Source organism: Daldinia loculata (genome assembly GCF_022478755.1).
Source record: "Daldinia loculata strain CBS 113971 unplaced genomic scaffold F4817scaffold_15, whole genome shotgun sequence".
Taxonomy (NCBI): Eukaryota; Fungi; Ascomycota; class Sordariomycetes; order Xylariales; family Hypoxylaceae; genus Daldinia; species Daldinia loculata.
In genome coordinates, this window is record NW_026054869.1 from 316,658 (window position 1) to 337,356 (window position 20,699).

The 20,699-nt window shown below is 47.5% G+C and overlaps 6 protein-coding genes across 6 annotated transcripts; 4 read left to right on the plus strand and 2 right to left on the minus strand.

The window, feature by feature from the left end:
* Positions 1-105: 105 nt before the first annotated feature.
* Positions 106-1,576, minus strand: F4817DRAFT_55577 (uncharacterized protein). The gene is made up of 4 exons (XM_049307634.1): positions 1,261-1,576; positions 1,091-1,192; positions 639-1,000; positions 106-545 (listed from the first exon to the last, which is right to left on the minus strand). The coding sequence occupies exons 1-4, from the start codon at positions 1,402-1,404 to the stop codon at positions 203-205; spliced, it is 951 nt and encodes a 316-aa protein (XP_049160554.1). The 5' UTR covers positions 1,405-1,576; the 3' UTR covers positions 106-202.
* Positions 1,577-3,498: 1,922 nt separating this feature from the next.
* F4817DRAFT_357790 (glycoside hydrolase family 105 protein) lies at positions 3,499-4,692 on the plus strand (the record flags this gene model as incomplete). Its single annotated transcript, XM_049305952.1, has 2 exons — positions 3,499-4,539; positions 4,597-4,692. The coding sequence occupies 2 exons, from the start codon at positions 3,499-3,501 to the stop codon at positions 4,690-4,692; spliced, it is 1,137 nt and encodes a 378-aa protein (XP_049160555.1).
* A 2,724-nt stretch (positions 4,693-7,416) lies between these two features.
* On the plus strand, positions 7,417-7,932 carry F4817DRAFT_314458 (uncharacterized protein; the record flags this gene model as incomplete). Its single annotated transcript, XM_049300404.1, has 2 exons — positions 7,417-7,454; positions 7,521-7,932. The coding sequence occupies 2 exons, from the start codon at positions 7,417-7,419 to the stop codon at positions 7,930-7,932; spliced, it is 450 nt and encodes a 149-aa protein (XP_049160556.1).
* Positions 7,933-8,509: 577 nt separating this feature from the next.
* Positions 8,510-10,706, plus strand: F4817DRAFT_333039 (IMP-specific 5-nucleotidase). The gene is made up of 4 exons (XM_049302721.1): positions 8,510-8,694; positions 8,769-8,804; positions 9,001-9,159; positions 9,234-10,706. The coding sequence occupies exons 1-4, from the start codon at positions 8,670-8,672 to the stop codon at positions 10,301-10,303; spliced, it is 1,290 nt and encodes a 429-aa protein (XP_049160557.1). The 5' UTR covers positions 8,510-8,669; the 3' UTR covers positions 10,304-10,706.
* Positions 10,707-11,420: 714 nt separating this feature from the next.
* Positions 11,421-13,626, minus strand: F4817DRAFT_55667 (uncharacterized protein). The gene has a single exon (XM_049307635.1). It carries the CDS (start codon positions 13,296-13,298, stop codon positions 11,616-11,618), a length of 1,683 nt encoding a protein of 560 aa, XP_049160558.1. The 5' UTR covers positions 13,299-13,626; the 3' UTR covers positions 11,421-11,615.
* Positions 13,627-19,325: 5,699 nt separating this feature from the next.
* On the plus strand, positions 19,326-20,393 carry F4817DRAFT_333047 (uncharacterized protein). The gene is made up of 3 exons (XM_049302722.1): positions 19,326-20,089; positions 20,146-20,286; positions 20,342-20,393. The coding sequence occupies exon 1, from the start codon at positions 19,419-19,421 to the stop codon at positions 19,710-19,712; it is 294 nt and encodes a 97-aa protein (XP_049160559.1). The 5' UTR covers positions 19,326-19,418; the 3' UTR covers positions 19,713-20,089; positions 20,146-20,286; positions 20,342-20,393.
* Positions 20,394-20,699: the final 306 nt, after the last annotated feature.

Consider the following 20,699-nt stretch of genomic DNA (forward strand, 5'->3'; position numbering starts at 1 on the left):
TTGGTTTGAAGGGTAAACATACCTTAGGTAGGTACACATGCGTATCGCGGTTGTCTATAGGTAGGTGGTATTAATACATATTATTAATACATGATCAGCTGGCAACTAATGTCATATACAACCCGATCTTAGGCCTAATAAGATCGGAAAATCATGGGTATCATAAGCATCGTTTTCTATACCCCGTATCAGATCCCCTCCTTCAAACTACAAATACATCCTCCTCGGAGTCTTTCCCATTTGTTATTCTAGCATCATGCTTTCTCACCGGGTGCAGCTCGTTACTAGCACCGAGCTCCCGGTAGGGACCGACTGCCTCGCTTGTAGTACGGCTACGACTATTCGATGTCTGGCTTCTACTCCAGATATTTGGGATGTGCTTGAGTAGAGGTCGCAGAGCTGCCGCAGACGCCGCGAACGTAGCCATTCCGAGTTCGATATCGGCCCAGAGAAGTAAGTCGTAGTGTAGAGCTTGGGCTTCCTCGCCCTTGGCGGTTGATAACCTGACGATGATGACGAGTTTGACAATGGTGGCGGAGCTTGCGCTATAAGAATGGTGAGTATAGGCTTGCCAGTATACTCTGCCTAGTTGTGTCTCATGACTTATAAGTGCTAGAGAAGGGAAAGGGGTAACATACAATGCACCTAACCCCAGCAGTAGCAGTACTGATACTTTTAACTTCGTGCTCATCTTTACCTTTCTAAGTATGTATATCGGCAGCAGCGCATAGAAGTAGTCGATAAAGATATTGGTGATGGTGCGGAAGTAACCGACTTGCGTGCAAGCTTTGCTGCCAGCCCAGTTGGACGCGCCACCTTGGGCACATGGCCACGACGCGAACAGTGTCATCACTATGGTCCAGGCAGTGACGACAGCCATCGACCCTATTAGGAGCCAGCGTAGCTTCTTAGTCGATGATAGACGATAGAGAACGAGCGCCACAGCTATTTTGACGAGCCCGGCACTGATGTAGAGCGTCAACTGGTTGGCGAATAGGAACTAAATATGTAATTATATTAGTCCTTGAGTTGATTATATTTAGGTATAAACAATTGACTCGGGATAGAGTATATAAAATGTATCATCTACCTTCGTGTATTTGGCCTTGCTGTAGTACGTCTGCTCGTCTCGAGCAGCATAGCCATAATGCATAGACGTAAAGCCCATAGCACAGGAGATAATAAAGCCGATCTAGAGATCATAGTGGTATTAGTACGAAGCCCGTACACGTCTAAGATAAGAATCGTAGGTAGAGTTACATATGTCAGGATGAGAACGACGTCGTCCAAGCCGAAACCACGAGTCAGCATCTTCGTTCGGACATAGAGGCGGGCGGCTATGGCAAGGGTATCAACCACCAAGAAGACGGCCATAGCCGCGATCAGGTCATCCCGATGCCCCATATTGCCGGGTTAAAACTAGCGGCTCTGTAAACTAGTGACCTAAGCTCCGGGTACTTGGACGGCGTAGAACGGGATCCGCGCCATGAGAACAAGTCTAGAACAGAATACGTGGGGGAGCGTATCAAGCGCCGTACTCAGGAGATGGGCAATGTGCAGCTTGTTATATGGCCGGAAGGTCAAAGCGAAGAAGCTGAGAAGACATCGACGGGAAGGGGTGTAATTGGCCATTATTCAAGCCATTGTATTTCTAAATACCTACCCCAGGGGAAACGCCAGTACTCCAGAGCGTAGGTAACCATACCTCAGGTAAAACACAGGCAACTAAGCCTTCTGCTACTCGGGCGAATGGCGTGGACTGTCTCACGAGACACACATGATAGCCCGTGTTGCGGGAGAAACATACATACATACAGCCTTGTCAGCTTTGTGACCGAGGCCCCATGTCAGCTACCTATCATCGACACGATCGGCACAGGCCGGTTGCTAGCGGCAGCGGAACCGAGTGTGCCGTGTGCTGGCAATGGTGCGAGAGAAGAGCAGACAGGCGAGAGCTGAATGCGCAGTGCAACGCTGTCTTCTGCACCTCATCTATTTAATGTGCGCCAAGGTGACATTTGTCTCTGCTTTAAGTATTGCCTTCTCCTGCTGAGCAATTGAAGTATGTTAATAATCCCTCTTGCTGCAGCCACAGACGTAGAGTACCGCGGAATGGTAAATCACTCGTAGTATTGTTTACGGATATTCTCTATGGTCGGGCGTGTAGTCGGTCGACTATTTGGCTTAGAGAGAAGGTAGGTAGTTGTGATGAGATAGTAGAGTAGGACAGGGAAACAATGTGGAATCACTGCACCGCCTAAGCTTGGCGGAACCAAAGCAAATTCCTATCCCGTGTTATATATAACACGAGATAAATGTGATGAATTGGGTCTTTTGCTTCTGTCGGTTTTCGAGTTGTTGAGGTCAATCTATATTGGAAGACCCGTCTTTCGATCTCTTCTTTGCAAACACTCGATTTGTGATATGATGTCAACCCGTCTTACTCGTCAGCCCGTTTGATTGTCTACATTGTACGTAGTGAGGGGTAATGATACTTCGACTGCATGGAAAGCTTCTAAATACTACCCCATCTAAACGATCCCTTCGTGTCTTGCATGAAGGGACAAAATCAATGTGATCGGTCTTCCGCTGGGGACCTTCACAGACTAGACATTAATAAAAGGCGTCGTTTGTCTCAATCTACTTAAAGCCACTCGGCATTATATAGGGGGTTTGGCATGACAACAAAGAATATATAGGGCTTACACAGAAGAGGCACAGCAAATAAATAATACCCCAGCAGCTTAATCCACATCTCTCCTAGGAAATACGCACGAGTGTTTCCTAGGTAGGTAGATATATGCGAGTTCGATATATTTTCATATGCGTTGCTTCATGTTTATTGCATTGTTGGAATTACTATCATGTAAATATACAAAACGTAAATAGCAAATAATATTCGGTACTCAAGTACAGTGTGCATCAAGGCGGGATGTTTTTGTACAGATCCTTGCCGTCCTTGCATCCCGCAAAACCTCCAATCCGTGGACTCGGTACCCGTTACCGCACGTAAACGCGTTGCTTGCGCCGCTCGCTAATTTCCCAAGCACCGGTAACCGGGTCGCCGTTCCGGCAGGGGGCAATCAAAAACTACCTAATTTAGGTAATTGCATCCTTTGTCGTAACTGCCTCACCTCACTTCACTTCGTAATACAAAGAGTTGAGACGAAACTCTTTCCTCCTCCACCGCTTTTCTTCTTCTCACCTACTTCCGTCACACACACACGCACACACACGCACACACACATATTCGTTTGGCCCGGTTGAACATTCCCGAGGTCTGTGTCGCGGTCGCCTAGGAATGAGAATACGGCACTTGGTGGATTTGGAGAAAATAGTATTAGGAGAAAGAAATTTAGACGGATCACGATGCGGGTGTCAACACAATCTAACTTCGCGGCGGCGACGTTCGCCCTCGCCTTATCTATCAATACCGCAGCGGGAGAAGTTACGGAGGCAGCTCAGAGCAAGAACTCGACATGGATGGCATCCAGCATCATGTCCCGCAGCCAGGGCATCATGACCGGCAAAGGCGGCTCCTCCGAGCTTCTCCAAGCCGGTATCACACAACGAGCCTTCACCGCGCTCGCAGCACAATACCCCGACGACGCCTTCACCGCCGACGTGCAAGCGTACATCTTATCCAGCGCCTCGTCCGTATCCCCATTCGTCCAAAACGCCACCCACGACGCCCTATCGTACCCTCTGGACCGCCTCTCCAACGGACACGCCCTCCTAGCCCTAGCAGCCCCGACAACTAACCAGACAGCGGGACCAGGCTCCTTCGGCACCGCCGCCGACGCCCTGCGCCAGAGCATCGACCAAAACCGCCGTAACCCCGAGGGCGGGCTCTGGTACTTTACCTATCCCCAATGGAGCTACCTCGACGGCATGTACTCGCTCGCGCCTTTCTACGTGGGATACCACGTGGCGGCCGAGACCGCAAACCCGTGTCCCGAGCGGGAGAACGCGACGCTTGCCGCGGTTGACGACACGTACTTCCAGCTGGACTTGCTCTGGAACCACACCCGTAACGACTCGACGGGACTCCTGGCCCACGGCTACGATGCTTCGCGCACGGTCGTGTGGGCGAACCCCGACACGGGTGCGAGCCCGCACGTCTGGGGCCGGAGTCTGGGGTGGTACTCGATGGCGTTGGTGGATACGCTAGAAGTGCTGCCGGAGTCCGCGCGCGAGTACCGAGATCTCATCGTCGAGAAGTTCAACTCGCTTGCCAGTGCGATTGTGAGTGCGGTCGATCCAGCGACTGGTGGATGGTGGCAGCTCCTCGACGAGCCGGGACGCGAAGGCAACTACATCGAGTCTAGCGGCAGCGCCATGTTCGCGTACGCGCTACTCAAGGGCACACGACTAGGATACTTCGCCTCGAACGCCACTCTATCATCGACGGCGGTGGCTGCTGCTATTCGCGGTCACGGGTACCTGACAGGCACGTTTGTGGTTCAGGAGACGAACGGCACGCTCGGATATAACGGAACAGTATCGGTGTGTAGTTTGAACTCGACGGCAACTTACGAGGTTAGTGGTATCCATCTGCGACCCTTGATATGATACGAGAAACTAACGTTTTAATAGTACTATATCGGACAGCCCATCAACTACAACAGTGTGCTCGGATCCGCGGCCTACATTCTTGCATCCCTTGAAGTCGAGCGTCTAGGAGCTTTATAATGGAATCATACTCGTATTTACGCGAGACTGCGTTGCATTTGCAAATTCGTAATAATAACAGTACCTTGGGTACTCATCAGGTCCATATAGCATGGCGACTTCAATGTACGCTATTAGTATAGAAAATCAATCGAACTGCGTTGCCTATGATATCGCATAATAATTTTCGGTATTAAATGGGTTTGATAGTTGATCACCGGCTGCCGAAGACTATTGAATCCATGTGCACTTGAACGAGACTTACGTCGTAACTAGCATCTAAAGTGGTCTAATGGCAAGATGCTTGGGCTTAAACTATAGTGCAATTATCTTAAGCTTGCTCTTTCTAAATCCTTATTCATTGATATCTACCTCTACGGTACTCATACCTCATAGACGATGATATTCCCAGCTGGGCCCAGTTTGACTAAGAGCCTCGAGGGCTTTCTTCTTGTAGCATACCGAAATCAGTTTAGAGAAATACATATCGTCGAGAGTACAGTGAGTTATGGCGTATGAAGTAGTATATTCTTGACCTTTATTATAACGGGGTTGGATGAGGATATACATATTACGCGACAAAAAGACAGAAACGATCGTGCGCAGTATCCACGACATTGCCTCTATGATCATCTATTGATTTTGTAAAGCGAAATATTTCTCGCTCCATTTAACAATTTTACTCGCCCAAGCAGGTAGCCATACAAGTATACCGAGGCTTGTAAGAACAATATATAGTCCGTCCATTTAATGAAAGACCAGTAAAACTTAGACCACGAAGTGTGACGAATATGCATACAAGTCAAGCTATCAGATGTAAATCGTTGAATGATCCGAATAGATCCGACGATCAGATTCAGAGGGGGGCTAATCAGAAATGCAAATAAGTTCAGTGAACGTCGAATATGCGGTCTTCGTCAAAAGCCAAAGTTGTCTGATTTAGGTAGTCACAGAGTTCGGGGATGAGAAAGCAGCAGGGGCCGGCTATTTATCGAAGAGGCCGAGACGACTTCTTATCGCCGGAATACTGGCTATGTGTCTACCCAAAATCCCCAGGGAAATCTTAAGCAGCCATCCTGCTCGCTATTTGGTCGAGTCGGGGATACCTAGGAAAGCTGCATCGTACTTTTGGCGAGCAAGGAGGTGATCGTCTTCAAATATCTGTGAGACTAGGATACTGGTTCTCTTAGATAAGCGGCCTAGGCAAAAAATCGTCAGTAAACAGGCAAAATCCGCACTCGCTGGGCGAGATAGTCCAAGGTTTTGGATCAAACGCCCGAGCAATCAGACGAAAATCATCCGACTTCTCAATCTCCAAGGGGAACTCGCTGAATCCGCGTAAGCTGCAGGCTAGATCGTACTCATGACATGCGGCATTACAATGTCAAGAAGCGGTCTTGGCCGTGTCGTTATCTCGCAGCTTTCGCGAGACGGATCATGCGGGATCTCATTACGAGGGCCTCATTTTCATCAAAGATATATTGACATGTCGAGTACGTAGCCCGAATAGGCGAATTTTGAGCCTGGGAGATGAAGTTATATGAAGTCTTCTGCCATCGGATATTGTCCCGTAATCCAGGCTAAAGAGGCTGAATGGCCTCGTCAGTTTTTATGGGGCTAGCAAAGACCGGCTTGGACAACTGCTGCCAATCATAAAGTAAATAACCTGGCTAGACCATTCAAATCGTAGATTAGAATGTCCTTGGGTTGTCGAGTTCGCTGACGGCATCGTATCGTACTTCGCCCATGGTAATATACGCTCCCTAAGAACCCCAAGCCTAGAACTCGTAATTTCAGGGGAACTAGATGCCGTCGATTCGCCGATAATCGAGAATTCCAACTATATCCAGCAACCTTTTATCGAAATACGCTCCTCGGAAGAGACTTGAAGAGGAAGGTGGTTTTTCTCTTGATTTTCGCGTTGCTCGCGGAGGGTTTGATATCAGGATGTCCGATTTTCTTCGGTCTTCCCGCGATACGCAGAAGGGTGCTTGTGACACGATAAACTGGTAGACAAAAGTATCATACCACCGAAACTACATAGTTTTGAATTCTATGAGTCTCGTGTTTCCTTTATAAAATCAAGTTTTGAGCGTGGCTCTATTTGGTATCGATGTTCTGATGCCTGACTCTTCGAACTTGTATCACCCTCCCGGTGCTCGCGATGCGATTAGCACTCCTGACAACCCTCAAGTATGTTGTAGCATGGGTAAGGCTCCGGACCTAGGCTTTAATATAAAGTAAGGTTATGCTAAAAATAACTCGCCACCTTTACAACGTGAAGACCTGAGTTACTCTGTAATATAACCGTACCGTGAAACCGATGCCCGACGCTGCACCTCGGAAACCGTCGTCTTGTCGTATGCAGCCACTAGCGCAGTAAGAGAATACGACACGTTCCGGAAGGATGGAAAGAACGTGAAAAATGGCATCTCACCCGGAGTGACTGCTTGAACGGGTGACAGTCGTGAGGTCCCGAGCCATGCAGGTCTAATGCTATTTAAATCGATCGGGGTAGAGTATAGCGATACGTCAAAGATGCGCGTATATAAGAGACAGCTTGTCCGTGATTTAGTTGATCATATAAGTCTATCCATCGTCAGTTTATTCTCCATCAACGAAAGCCAACGATTATAAGATTCAGTACAACTGCATCGAATATTGTCAGTAATATCTTACTTGTAGTATAACAAACTCAATAACGTTAACTGATAGGGGAAATAGTCGAAACAAAACAACTCGAAAATGAAGGTACTCGTCGGTTTTGTCGCGGCGCTAGCCAGGTAAGACACCAATTAGTTTCCCATCAACGCTTGATCTTAAGTTTCATCATACTAATGAGAGTATAGTGTCGTCGGTATTGTTAGCGCTGCCCCGGCGGAGGCCATTGTCAACCCCAATGTTGAGGCTCCTGAAACTCATCGCCCACCATACTCGCCCACGCCGACCATCAGCTCCTTAAGCTCTTCGACGACAACGTCATTCATCATCAGCATCACTACACTCCCTAGCCAGCCTACCACGATTGCCCCCGCCGTTTGCCCGACGGTAACACACACGACCCGACCCAGCAACTGTGATCCGATGCTGTGCCCAGTACCCGGCTGCACGTTCCAAAAAGAGCTGCTCGTCCCATGCGGCTGTGCTGGAGTCAAGACCGCTCTCTTTGTTGACGGCTGTCAGACTGCTTGCCCCGAAGGCTGCATGACTCGGATGAGGACAGTCACGGCTGCCTGTGCTACTCAAACTCCGGCGCCTTAGACCAGTGACATAGGAAATGTCCGGGGAGATGTAAGGGAGGTACGGGTTGGTTAAAATGCGTTGAAGTTGTAAGAAAATCGGATTGGTCCAAACCAGAGAGGGGACTTCTTTTCAAAACATGTACCTATCCTATGGCATGTTCAATGCTTCGAATAGACATGTGAAGGTTTTATGGGGCATGTTTTATGTCTGTCTGAGATAGTTTGTTGAAATGAAACAATCAATTCCATAGTCATCTTATGTTCCAACAGTTTAATGTTATAAACATAGGTACCAATTCGATTTACTTCTGATGATGTTGTTTTCGTGATTAAAACAAAGTAGTAGGTTAGAAACTTTAAAGCTCAGGACATTCGATAGATACCCTTAAGTACCAGCCTCAAATGGCCCAGACTTCATGCGCTAATCGGCCACCAAAATGACGCTATGACGGATGAGTTCCAGGTAGCGCCTGTACCACTGTGGCTTACTAGCCCTTCCAGCCCAGCCAGCCTCTCCCAGCGCGTTGGATGTCCTGATGTCCCGCTGCATCGGCGCCCCACAAACGCATGCCGGCACTCCAGTCAATCGGAACCTCGTGATCAACGATTCTACGTATGTAACCCCTTTACTTACACCGTTTTATTTCACTTCATCCCTTTCCATATTTACCTTTCTCGTCGCTGTTCTTTTAGCCTTCTTTACTGATAATTATTTAACCGCCTCCATAGCAGAAGTCAATTGTAAATTTAAGCATAATGACTTCAAGATATAGGGTCGAGTGTGAGTTCAAGTTTCACGGACTATCTCCTCCGCCATAAGCACCCGATCAATAACTAACACGGGCGCTTCTATAGATGCGTTGAAGACGCACAGACGAGATCAGTTTATAGGTATTATAACCCAGCGTGTTGTAGTTCTCACATATCCTTCACTATTTTACCATCATCGTTAGAAGTGGGTTTCCGAATATCGGATATCCCCAAGACCACCAACATGCTAACGATGGATTTACTCTCACAAAATCCCCAGACAAATCTCCAACCGGCATCTCGTTCACTTCATGATAGCTAACCTACATATGTTTAGAATGGATCAAGGGGCTATTGGCGGTTCCCTTCGTATTATACTCCCAGCCCACAGGTGTTTTTGAAGCCAATGGGTTCAACGTGACACATATGTCCGAAGAGGCGCACAGGCGTTATGCCGAGATCATGAGGGACGTCGAGGTGATGATTGATGATCACAGTACGTCCACTCACGCTCGCCTTCCCCGCCCCCGGAACCAAACTCCAATCCAGTCATTGACGTATATTGCTCAGTAACGCACCAATTAAACGCGAGCAGGGTCCCGTCTAAGCTCAAGCTCCTCGTCCCGACCATAGGCAACTTCTTTACCCGGCTGCCTCTCGAGGCCGCCTTCAAGTTCCAGGACCGCAAGCGATATATTTCGTCTCGCCGCTTCGTCTCCCCCTCCTTCAACGATGTGCGCCTCGTCCTCAATACGGCCCAACTCATGGCCGTAACTACCCAAAGCACCCTCCAACTCGCTACTTTCGACGGAGACGTCACGTTGTATGATGATGGCGAGAGCTTGGAGCCTACTAGCCCGGTGATCCCGCGCATGATCGATCTCATGCGTAAGAACGTCAAGATCGGCATCGTCACGGCTGCGGGCTATACCATGGCCGAGCAGTACTATGCCCGTCTGCACGGGCTCCTGGACGCCATTGCTAGTTCCACAGTCCTAACGCCGCAGCAGAGGCAAAACATTATCATCATGGGCGGCGAAGCAAACTACCTCTTCGAGTTCAGCCCCACGTCGCCTCACCTGCTATCCCCCGTGCCCCGGGAGCGCTGGCTAACAGCAGAAATGGCATCCTGGTCCGACGCAGGCATCACAGCTCTCCTAGACGTAGCCGAGGCCGCGCTGCGCGACAGCATCAAGACCCTAAACCTGCCCGCGACTCTAATGCGCAAAGACCGCGCCGTCGGCATAATCCCCAGCTCATCCACAGTGCGCATTCCACGTGAATCCCTCGAAGAAACCGTGCTAGTAGTCCAAAAGATCCTGGAGCTCAGCGTAGGCGGGCGCGACTTCGACAACAAAGTAGTGCCGTTCTGTGCGTTCAACGGCGGGCGGGACGTCTTCGTCGACATCGGCGATAAGAGCTGGGGTGTATCCGTGTGTCAGCAGTGGTTCGGGGGCGACGGTGCACGCACGCGCATCCGCCCCGAACAAACGCTACATGTCGGCGATCAGTTCCTCAGCGCCGGCAGCAATGACTTCAAGGCCCGCAGCGTTTCTACCACTGCCTGGATCGCGAGTCCCGCCGAGACCGTCGAGCTGCTCGACGAGCTAGCCGGGTTCATGGGCAAGAAGCTGAGCTGAGCAAATCTACCTATCTACCTTAGGTACCTATACATGCATTCAAATACAATTGCAATGACGGTAATGACACTCCCAATGTACGGTACAAAAGGAGGGGCACGAGATTACAAGAGAAAATGTTACGATAAAAATGAAATTTGTTCCCAGGCGGGGAGGCATGTTTGGCGTTTGACGGTGCGGCAGACGATTTAGAATTTCAGGGCGCGCTCGAAAGCAGGGAAGCAAAGCAAAATATGTTAGGTACCTGTTATTAATGATCATCATGATAGACGGCTAGTTTTGCATACCTACCTACATACTTCAGCACGTAATTCATATAGTATTCTAATGCATCATTACCATCGGCCGGAAATAACGTCATCGAGGGGTCTTCGTAGTATCTTGTGTGAAGCTAATCTTATTCTGTCCCTGAGATTACTCGCCACTTGAGATATTTCATTCGGTCAATCGTATACGATACCGATCATGTAGCTCCTCTAGATTGTACTACACATCGCGGGCCGGCATTTGAGGGTACCTACAGCAGACGGCCAATACGGGCCAAAGTTCAGCTTAGCCCAGAAACGTAACACGAACATCGTTCTTAGCAGTTTTGAAGCACGGAGTGAAGATACATGATAAATACACGAGAAAATGCTAACATTTGTATTAGACTCAATAAACCAGTTGCCCGGTCCTAAAACGTATAATCTTGCCTCTGCTCATGCCTCTGCTCATTAACAGACCTATTTCATTAAAGTACCTATTTTCTTCACCATTTCTCTTCGCTTCTCTCGCTGAAGACAAGGGGGTCCCCGCCCAAGGTATAAAAGGTCTAAAGTGCAAAGTGCAACGTGCAACATCCGGTCTGCCACGATTTTATCTTCTCAGCCCAAATGCCAATCAAACCCGACCGATCACCATATTTCTATATGCTTCCTGAAGCAGAGAAACCACACCAACACACAAGTAAAAAATAAAAAAAACGCTGATCCGTAGAATTCAGGGATAATCCCGTCCCTTCATGCAACCTTTTCAATGCCAATTTCGTCGCCTTTCAACCATAACATAAGCCGACCCATCAGTTCCCATGCGCAGAAGAGAAAAAGGAGAAAATAATCATGGGTATTGGGGTATTTCAAAGGTCATAGGAAAAAGGAAATTTAGAGCTCGTTGTGGGTATGCTCAAAACTAGACAGGCAGCCTCACTGGCTGTGCAAAAAGATCTCCGTCGAGTAAATATGACAAAGGTGACGGTATTGTGTACGAAGAACGTGAGTTATAGACGAGATCGCCCATCACGTTAGCAACAATAACTACCGGAGCGCATCTACTACGATGCCGGCTTTCGAAGCTGCCCGAGAGGTGCGCCAAAGTTACTCGATTGCTTTAACTTTAGCGGGATCTCTTGCTCCTGCTCTTCTAATTTTTCACGAGCATCGTGTGCATCATCATCACCGGTCTCGATAATTGGCTCAGATGCAGCTGGCCTAAAATAATTCCCATGCTTAAGAACAGTAGGGGTCATATCGTGAGTGATAACATCGGCAAGCTTTTCATTAAGAGCCTTGAGAAATGGTTCGTCAGCCGCTGGAAGGTTGCGAAGGGTTAATGGCCCCTTTAATTCCGGATCTTTGTCTCTTTCATCCTCGAGTTCGTCCTGAGCCTCGGCAGCTTTAGGACATCCAAGGCCGCAACATGATGTCTGACAGTTCGGGACTTTCTCGGGCACTTGAACCTGCTTATCCTCCGCATCACAACACTTGGGGGTTGATGAACCAGAACTACCAGCTGTGTTGACTACCTCAGTAGACTCAACGGTATGGAGCCTGGATAAGGAGATGGAATGGTTCGGTGTGTGCCCGGCATGCATGGTAAGTCTATCGGACTCGGGAGCTTGGAGCGTCTCTTTTGTCAAATCAGCTGGCACAACACGTGTACGAATTGATTCCTGCTTAGCTCCAGGGACAGGGAGCAAGATTGACTCGGGAGATGATTCAGATGGCTTATCATCGGTAAATGTCGCCTTCTGGACGATATCCGGCCTGACTCGGATTCCTTCCAATCCGGGAATGACCTCCTGTATATCGATAGAGGGAACACGATCTTGCTGGGACACCGGTGAACTCACTCCTGGTGACGAGCCCTGCATACGTGGATCCAAGGGAATGAAAGGTCTCGACTCTGGCATCGTCGTCGATCCGTGAAACTCGCTGACGTGAAGCTCACCAGGCAAAACTCTTATGGGAGATGTGCCGTCTGATGGGCTCCAAAAATTGACACTTGACTGCGAATAGGTCTCAGCGCTGCTAAGACCACCGCCTCTGAGAGAGCCCATAGTAGGCTCAGCAGCACCGTCAAACGATATCTTTGATTGACTGCCTTGGGTCTGCATGCTCCTAAGCAGGCTAGCCATCTCGTCCCTCTGCTTTTCGGCTACTTCTGTCCTCTTTTTCCATTCAGACAAATCTCTCTGGAGGTTGCTCTTCTCCTCAATCCAGATCATTCGTTCCTCATCAATTATCGCCCGTTCTTCCTGATACATTTCCTCAGCTCGAGTGCGACTAGCCTCCAAATGGGCACGCTCGGCACGCCAATTTTCAATCAATTTTCTATTCTGCTCTTCCCTGCGCTGTAGCAGGTTGAGTAGAGTTTGATTGCTCATATTGCTGAGTGAGGAGGTAGTACTAGGTACTAAAGACGGAGATGCTACAGCAGCCCCGATTCGATGACCGTTCGGGGAACTTGGACGTGGAGAAAGATACTGCTGCTGAGACTGCGCAATTACGGAAATTGATGGCGAATGTGTATGATCGGGAGGCGATAAGTTTGAAAGGTTTGACTCGTCCAAGTAAGATAGATTATTCAATGCGCGCGGTAGAGATAGTGGAGAAATTACTGATGTTGAAGAGTGACCATTAAGATGAGAGGCGAAGGACATGGAACGTGGATTTGGATCAAGCATAGCGCTCGACGGCAGGAAGGAGTCGGACGGTAACCTTGTCATAGTGAGCATGGTTAAGACAGTTGCAAGCGAGCCGTAGAGGAAGGAAGTAGGAAAATATCGTTATGTAGATATTGCGTATCGCAAAAGATTGGCCCGATTGATTACGATATCGATATCTAGGTTTCCCTAAGTCGTGACAAGATTTCCAGAAACTCGGCAGGGAGATGGATCGTAGTTGTAAGCTAGGAAATAAACCAGCATCGAGCTCCTCATTCGACAGCAACGGTAGCTTGATCGGCAAGGGGTACGAAACCCTCAATTGAACCAACCCGAGGGGAAGGGCAAGTATGCTTTAACTGGGGACCTGTGATGTGCGACCACCTGGCAGCTGCTCGAGTTCGAGTCTTGCTCGTCTATATGCTGCAGTAACCGATGCAGTATGCAGTAACGGGAATCTAAACTCTGATTCGTGGTTTCGAGATCGTTTCGATAAGGCCGCGATAGGTCGTTGTAGATGGCACGTTTAGCAAGCTGGTGGGATAATATGCCGAGGTAAGCCCAGTCTGCCCAGTCTACGTGTACAACAAATTTCCCTGATTGCGATATATGAAAGATTTGGCCAGCGTCTATTTCGTATTTCACAAGACGAGGATCTAGATATTTGTGGATTTCTTTTGATTGTTTGCTTCTCGGGCTTGCTCATGTGATAGGTATTTGCATTTGTTTAGTTAGGACTGGCTGTGTGGGTTTGTGGGAGAGAGTTATTGTTAAAAGGTGGAAGCAAGATGGGGCGCAAAGAGATGGGAAGTAGGTACCAGGTAGGTAATAGTTGTAAGTACGTCGATGATGGAGGGATTTGGAAGATGAACTAATTTAATACGGGTCTTACAGGGGCAGAGGGGTTAAGTTGAATGGGAGCATGCTTGTCTCCTTCCGCTACACACACAAGGCACACAAGGTACGTACATGTTCCTGCTTTAGAACCCTTTTTTGCGCTAAATGGCTGGATGGATAACTTGGCTATAGGTACCGGTGGCACTTCCAGAGCAATCTCCAACGGGCACATGGAAAACGGCCGGCCTGTCGGAGCGGATCTGCCAGTCCCGCCAGGGCTGTCCACTGCCAGGCACAGTGGGGACAGCGGGGCCGTAAGACCTTCAGGGCAGCAGGGCTCTTTTTAACGTCTGCCACGTCCTTGCTTCTTCTCCACACAGCCACCTAGATTAAGCCTAGTCGATAATTTTATCCACTATCCACTCTCTTCGTCCAACCAGATTTCTATTCTCATCTTCTCTCACTCAATTCCCAATTCCAATCTCGTCAATCCTCTTCAGATCTTTTTCCTATCTAATATTCCTCAAATATTTGTCTCTATTGCCTCTTATTACTTTTCGACATGTCGAGTGGCACGCGTAGATCACCCACCTCCTTTATGCATAATACATAGTATGTACAAATAGTTATCAATATATGGATAACTATTACATTTCAATTTCTATCACATCGAATTTTACTATGTACTCTACTACCGAGGGGCTGCTACCTAATATGCTATGCCGTCATCTAGTGGACAATGGCAACCCTCAGCCAGCCAGGTGAAAGTCCGATCACCTAGCAAGATAAGTGCCCAACCCTACATAGGCCGCACTCAGTATTTTACCTCGAATACCTTAAGTACCTCAGATATGTTGCTGGCATTCAAATGTTGTTTTGTCAGTCTGCCCAATCGTCCTTCGCCAGCGCGGCCGATTCTGATCAACCTACCAACTACTCCAACGTGCCAATGAACAATTTACCACCAGCCTACAAGGGGACGGCCCGCGAGAGCTTCGAATAGAAGCTCCAAGATGCGAAACAACGTCAATCCTCCAATCAGAACTTTCCCAACAGCAACTCTTACTTGCAGAACGGTTGACATGCGTTCAGCTTCTTACCCAGCTCCTAACTCCACACGTTTATTCCCTCATGGAGTCTGTCGCTTAGGGTGTTTCTCCTTTGCCGGACCTCCCGCCCGTTGACGCGATGTCTTGCTGATAGCTTCCTCATCTACGTACCTACTAGAAATCAGGGTCCTCTTTAGTATTCCGGAGGCGTTTGCTCCCTAACCAAATTAGATTGCCCATTAATTTATTTACCAGGTACCAATGTCTAAAGGGTCCTTTAAGGACCCTGGTGGTAGTGGCCAATACGACTTTCCCTATTTGATGGAGAACCCCTCCTCTTCCCCACGACTGCGCCCGATCTCTAGGGGGTATTCATTGGTTCATTGAAGCTCGGGAAGTTCTTCTACCAGTTCCGCTCTCGCCCACATCAAGACTATGGAATTTCTCGTGACCATTATTTTACCTAAATATAATAACTATCGACAATGCCCCGCTTGCTAGAAGACCGTGTGAGTGCAGGCTTTCATGGGGGTTTGCTGTTTGAGATTTTGCTGATCCTTTGGACACCATATCATTTTCCAGATTGTCACGACACGACACGCCACGTAGAACGTCTCTTCCGCTTCCACTAAGCATCAATCTCTACTACCCGGTACTAAATGGATCTACCAAGCGAAAAATTATGTCTGGCAACACCATTTACTTCTTGCGAATAAAGGCCTAATAGTTCCCTCCGAGTTTAGCCCTCCAGGCTGGAACAATTCTAGAAGAATTAACTATCCCCATACGCTATGTATGGGTTCTAAGCATAAGGCTGAATAAGTTTAGTCCCCTGAACTTCCCCTCTTCTAATAAAATATCCAAGACCGCTAGAGCCGTCGTCAACATGTAGTAAAGGCCAGCTTTAAGGTCACGCGAGATACTAGTTTGTCTGAATTCCCATGATAAAATTGCACCGTTTCTAATTATACGGACTGGGCCGGGCTAATAGCTCACTGTCACAGTCTGTATAGTTACTCGAGTCAATACCGTTTTATTCTTGCATTATTGGCCAGCTGACTCGGACGCACCTAACTACTACGCGCTCCTTAGATTCTAGACCGAATAATATCTCACGATACTCTAGTTAAGCGTATCGTTAGGGCACACTAACAATGAATGTAGATAAGATTTCTACAACCCACCGACGATTGTCCCTTGTGATCAAGACTAGCCCTTGACGGAAAATCAGAGGGCTGGGATCTAACAAATTGGATACATGGTGAGCGCCTAAGTTATGCGGCCAAAAAATTTCACCGCTTCATATTCGGCCTCACTTGAAAGTACCTTAAATTTACCGAAAGGATCACTGCTCCATCATTATCTCCATCATTACCACTGCAAGTCATGCAACGCGTCGGCCATATAGCTGCCTAGGCACGACCCAGGAAATACACCGCTTGAAGTGCCTATGCTTTAGATTTAAAGCGAGGCAAGCAAGAATTAGCACGCATTGTCGAATTGGATCAACATACCAGACTTGACCAGACTTTACGGCGAGATTGCCGAGCTGCCAGGGATCACAAGTGTGGAGAGGGTTAGGTTAGCAGTAGGTATGTAGATTCGGATCTGGAGCTTGCCGGCATCGGCAACCTTTCCAATACATACTCAATCGAAGCTATGTACAAGATATGCAAAGAGACGAACAGCCAGCCACCAAACCGTTCTCCGAGCATATCTTCCTTGGCTCAAGACCAGTATTGGCCAAAGGTTGGTCCACGTCACCCACTATAACATGGAAATTCAAATAGTTCAGCCTGTTGCGGCTCTCACCGCAACACGCTCTGGCCAGCAGTATCCGCTTGGTATGGATAATCTTGGCTGGTAGATAAGATTATCGTCCGAGATTACCATCAGATATGTTGTGTTTCGTAGATGAATCATAAGCAGCCGTTACAGAAACAGGGCGTGGACCAAACGTGCGAGCGCTTCTTCCCGCGCCGAGGCTTGTGGCGTCTCACCGCAACGGCACATACTACATAGGTTAGGGCATCCAAGATTCCAGAACCTTACCTAACTTAAACCTAACTTAATAAGATCTAGATGTGTAAACACAACCTTTCCTCAGAATTGTCGATCAAATGCGGTCTAGCGGTCTTAACTACCACGGCTAGTTCCATAGCTAGCCGGACCTGCCGGAGTACCGGGCTCGGCCTCGGCCTCGGCCTCGGTACTACTACTCCATCGTTACCGGTAGGAACACTGCGAACCCAACGCGTAAACAGTATCGGGTTAATCAGTATAGATACTGCTGGAAGAAGTATTCGAGGTCCTATCAACCAGTCTATGCTATCTACAATATATATTGAACTGAATGTATTGCCCCCTAGAAGGCATGTTTTATAAATAGACTCGATGAGTCTAAAGTTCACAACTACAAGCCCGTAGTTCGATTCGGATCGTTTAGAAACCCTAAACTCCACATAATATTCAATCGCGTCATTAAGCTCTCATAGGGTAATTTGCTAGGCTTGACGGGGTCTAGATGCCGCGCTATTCTTTCGGATCATGCTTGTTGTTTATTAAATCCTCGAGCTAATCAAAAAAAAAAATTGTATTAATAGGACGAAGAATGCCGGCTTATTTCGACCGGAGGCCTGGTTGCGAGAACACGTTTAATAGATGAGACATCTGGGACAAAAGATACTTTCAGTATGTATAGCCATAGGCTCCGATAGCTTAGGTCAGAGCTCCTCACAGAATAAAGAAGTGGTTTCCGTGCCTTCTATTCCCCCTGATGATACACGGGTTATCCTCAGTCGATCTCGGCCGATATCAAAAAGCTCAACGTGTCTACGATCAAATAGATTCGTCTATCTATATAACAGATATATTATCTAACTACTCTATCCCTTTTCCCATTTCAACATCAAGCTTTTTTGAGAAACTTCTGGAAGATTTACTTGTAGTGTGATTTTGCTTAGTTTGTCTAAGTTTAATACATCCCAGAAAGGCATCGTTGTTAGGTGCCTAGTCTCTACAATGACTGAATGAGAAACACGGCTAGACAGCCCAGAGAATGATTAAATGGTCCGAAAGTCCTCCTATCTTACCATCTGACATTGGCTATCTTCCAGGACTATAGGGCTCAGTTTATGAGACATGCTAGGCAACTATCGTAGAGGCAGGTCACTGTGTTTTTAGCTTGTAGGATTGGCATTTCATATATTTAGGACTGTACTCTGCAAGTTAGCTCTCTAACGTGACTATCACGTCTTTATAGGACCATGGGGATAGGGTTGATACCTAGTAACCAGTTAGCAACCGCGTGCTCAATCCAACTTGCTTTACTTCGAAGCACTCATTATAAGCAAATCTACGATTGAGTTTACGAGACTCAGAAAGAGCATTAAGTCGATATAGGCCTCTCTGAACCACGTTCTCTTAACTCCTGTTGGTTATTTAGTAAGTTCGTATCCCTACCGCCACTTATACAAGATCCTAGATCCCATAAAAACTAAAAGATAGAAGGAATACGAAAGAAAGTTTCAGACCACAGATCCTAATTCAATCAGAACATAAAGGAACCTCAAAGGAGTTTAGTTGGGCAAGACATATAATTGACTCCTGTCGTGGTATCAACTTTTGGCATAGTTGATGACAACTTCGGTGGCTTGTCTTCTCTATAAATGCCAATATAAAGTGAGATTCTATTTGTTCTCCGTGACAACCAAGCTAATAGGAAGTGCTTATAACTAATCAGAGTTCGTAACTTCGTCTTTTGAAGGTTTCCTTTACCCGTAAACTTAGTGAGCTACTATTATATTCAAGACAAGGGTCCCGTGATTCCAGCTAGATCCGCGGGGGGGACGCACCAGTTTAAGACTCGCAAGACATCTCTCCGCGTGAAGAAAGGAACATTGCGGTAAACCGAGGCCCCTCAATCTGAACTCCCGCAGACAACTTATGGATATATAATACCTACCTAGGTACCTAAGGTAATCAAGTAAACTGACCTACTAAGATGTCACACATATAACTATCACCTTCAAAAGCACAAGTTTATTATCATCGATCTACGAATCTATTCATGAACAATAACCAGGTACGAATCTGTTTATGAAACGATGACGATGATTTTGGACAATACTTGTTTAATTTACTTACTTAAGGAGGCCATTCCGTAAATGACTGTCCAAAAATTTTCAACCACATCGACCAGTTCTTCAAGAGCCTGCGACATATTCCATATTCTGAAATCTGTAACATAATCTTCTTCGAATCACCACCAACTTGACTTCAACTTAACCCCAAGCAACTAAAGACAATGAGTTCTTCTTCTTCCAGCACCCATAACACCACCAATATGGAGACCCCTAGTATTCCCACGACGGAATTCCACCAACCCATTGGGTTCGTATGCTGCCAGTGCCAATGGCGTAGCAGTGGTAGCCTTTGCTCAAACCCACACAAACCAGACTGTCCCCATCGAACGACGCCCCGCTGCCAAAATTGTCTCGTTATATTCACGGATCCTAAAAAGGGGGCTAATGATGAGGAGAGCGGAGAGCGACGAGGCTCATCGAGCTCTGACAGCTCGGATACACGTGATGGCCATTAGGTAAACTGGGCCCTTGGAAGTAGAGCAGTAGAAGGTGCTCCAGACCTCCTACGCCCTTCCTTCAAGTACTAGCTATGGCTAGAGCATACAGAGGACCGTAGATACGTCTCTGGATGAGACAGGCATCGTAGACTTTGCCGAAATCCACAGGACACTCTGCTAAACATAAGCTTGTGAGCTTACCTTAGAACACCGCGGCTGGTCCGTGGTCTATAGAAAAGTAGAAAAGTAGCAAAAAAATGGAGTAAAATTACCCCCCGAAATTTGACCATATTGATCTGTCCTAGCACACGTGAATCCATAAAACGTAGATAGACCGGTTTCCGTATAATCTCAGTTTATTTCTTCCCCCTATTCCATGTAGGTCCAACTCCATGCTGACTAGACATTTAGTACAGTTAACACTGTAAGCAAGCAGAACCCTGAATCTTACGTGTACGGTATCAAGGGAGAAGTAAACGCGCTACCTCGAAGACCAGCCAACGGGTTCCGTTGGGGGAATCAGCAACGTCCGTGGCGTACACTTTTCAATAGACGAAGATATTGCGTTGAGGACCGCCGTTAAGTAGTAGTACTAGAATAGACTATTGTGGCTTAATATTCCTCTGGGAGCATGCTGGTCAGCTTACATGTTACATGTGGCGGTTTCCAAGCCCAGCTGGGTTGGACTGCTTTTCCAATGGCGGACTATAAGAACCTCCACAAGACTGATGCTGGAGGAGATACATAGGAAAAAAATTGGCTAAGTGGGCTGACTTTTTCCTTTCTTTTCTCCGTGACTTACATGATGCATTGCCGACATGCATGATAAGAGGACCACGCGGCCATGGTAGTAAGGCCCAGCGGGCAGAGCCAGCTCTAATATGCGTTACTCAGTTTTATGAAACCGGGCAAAGAAAAATATTTATCTCACGTTATCTTTGTGAGACGTAATTACCTAGGTACCTTACCTTATTTTTATATAAAGAGCGAGTAAAGAAGCGGTGC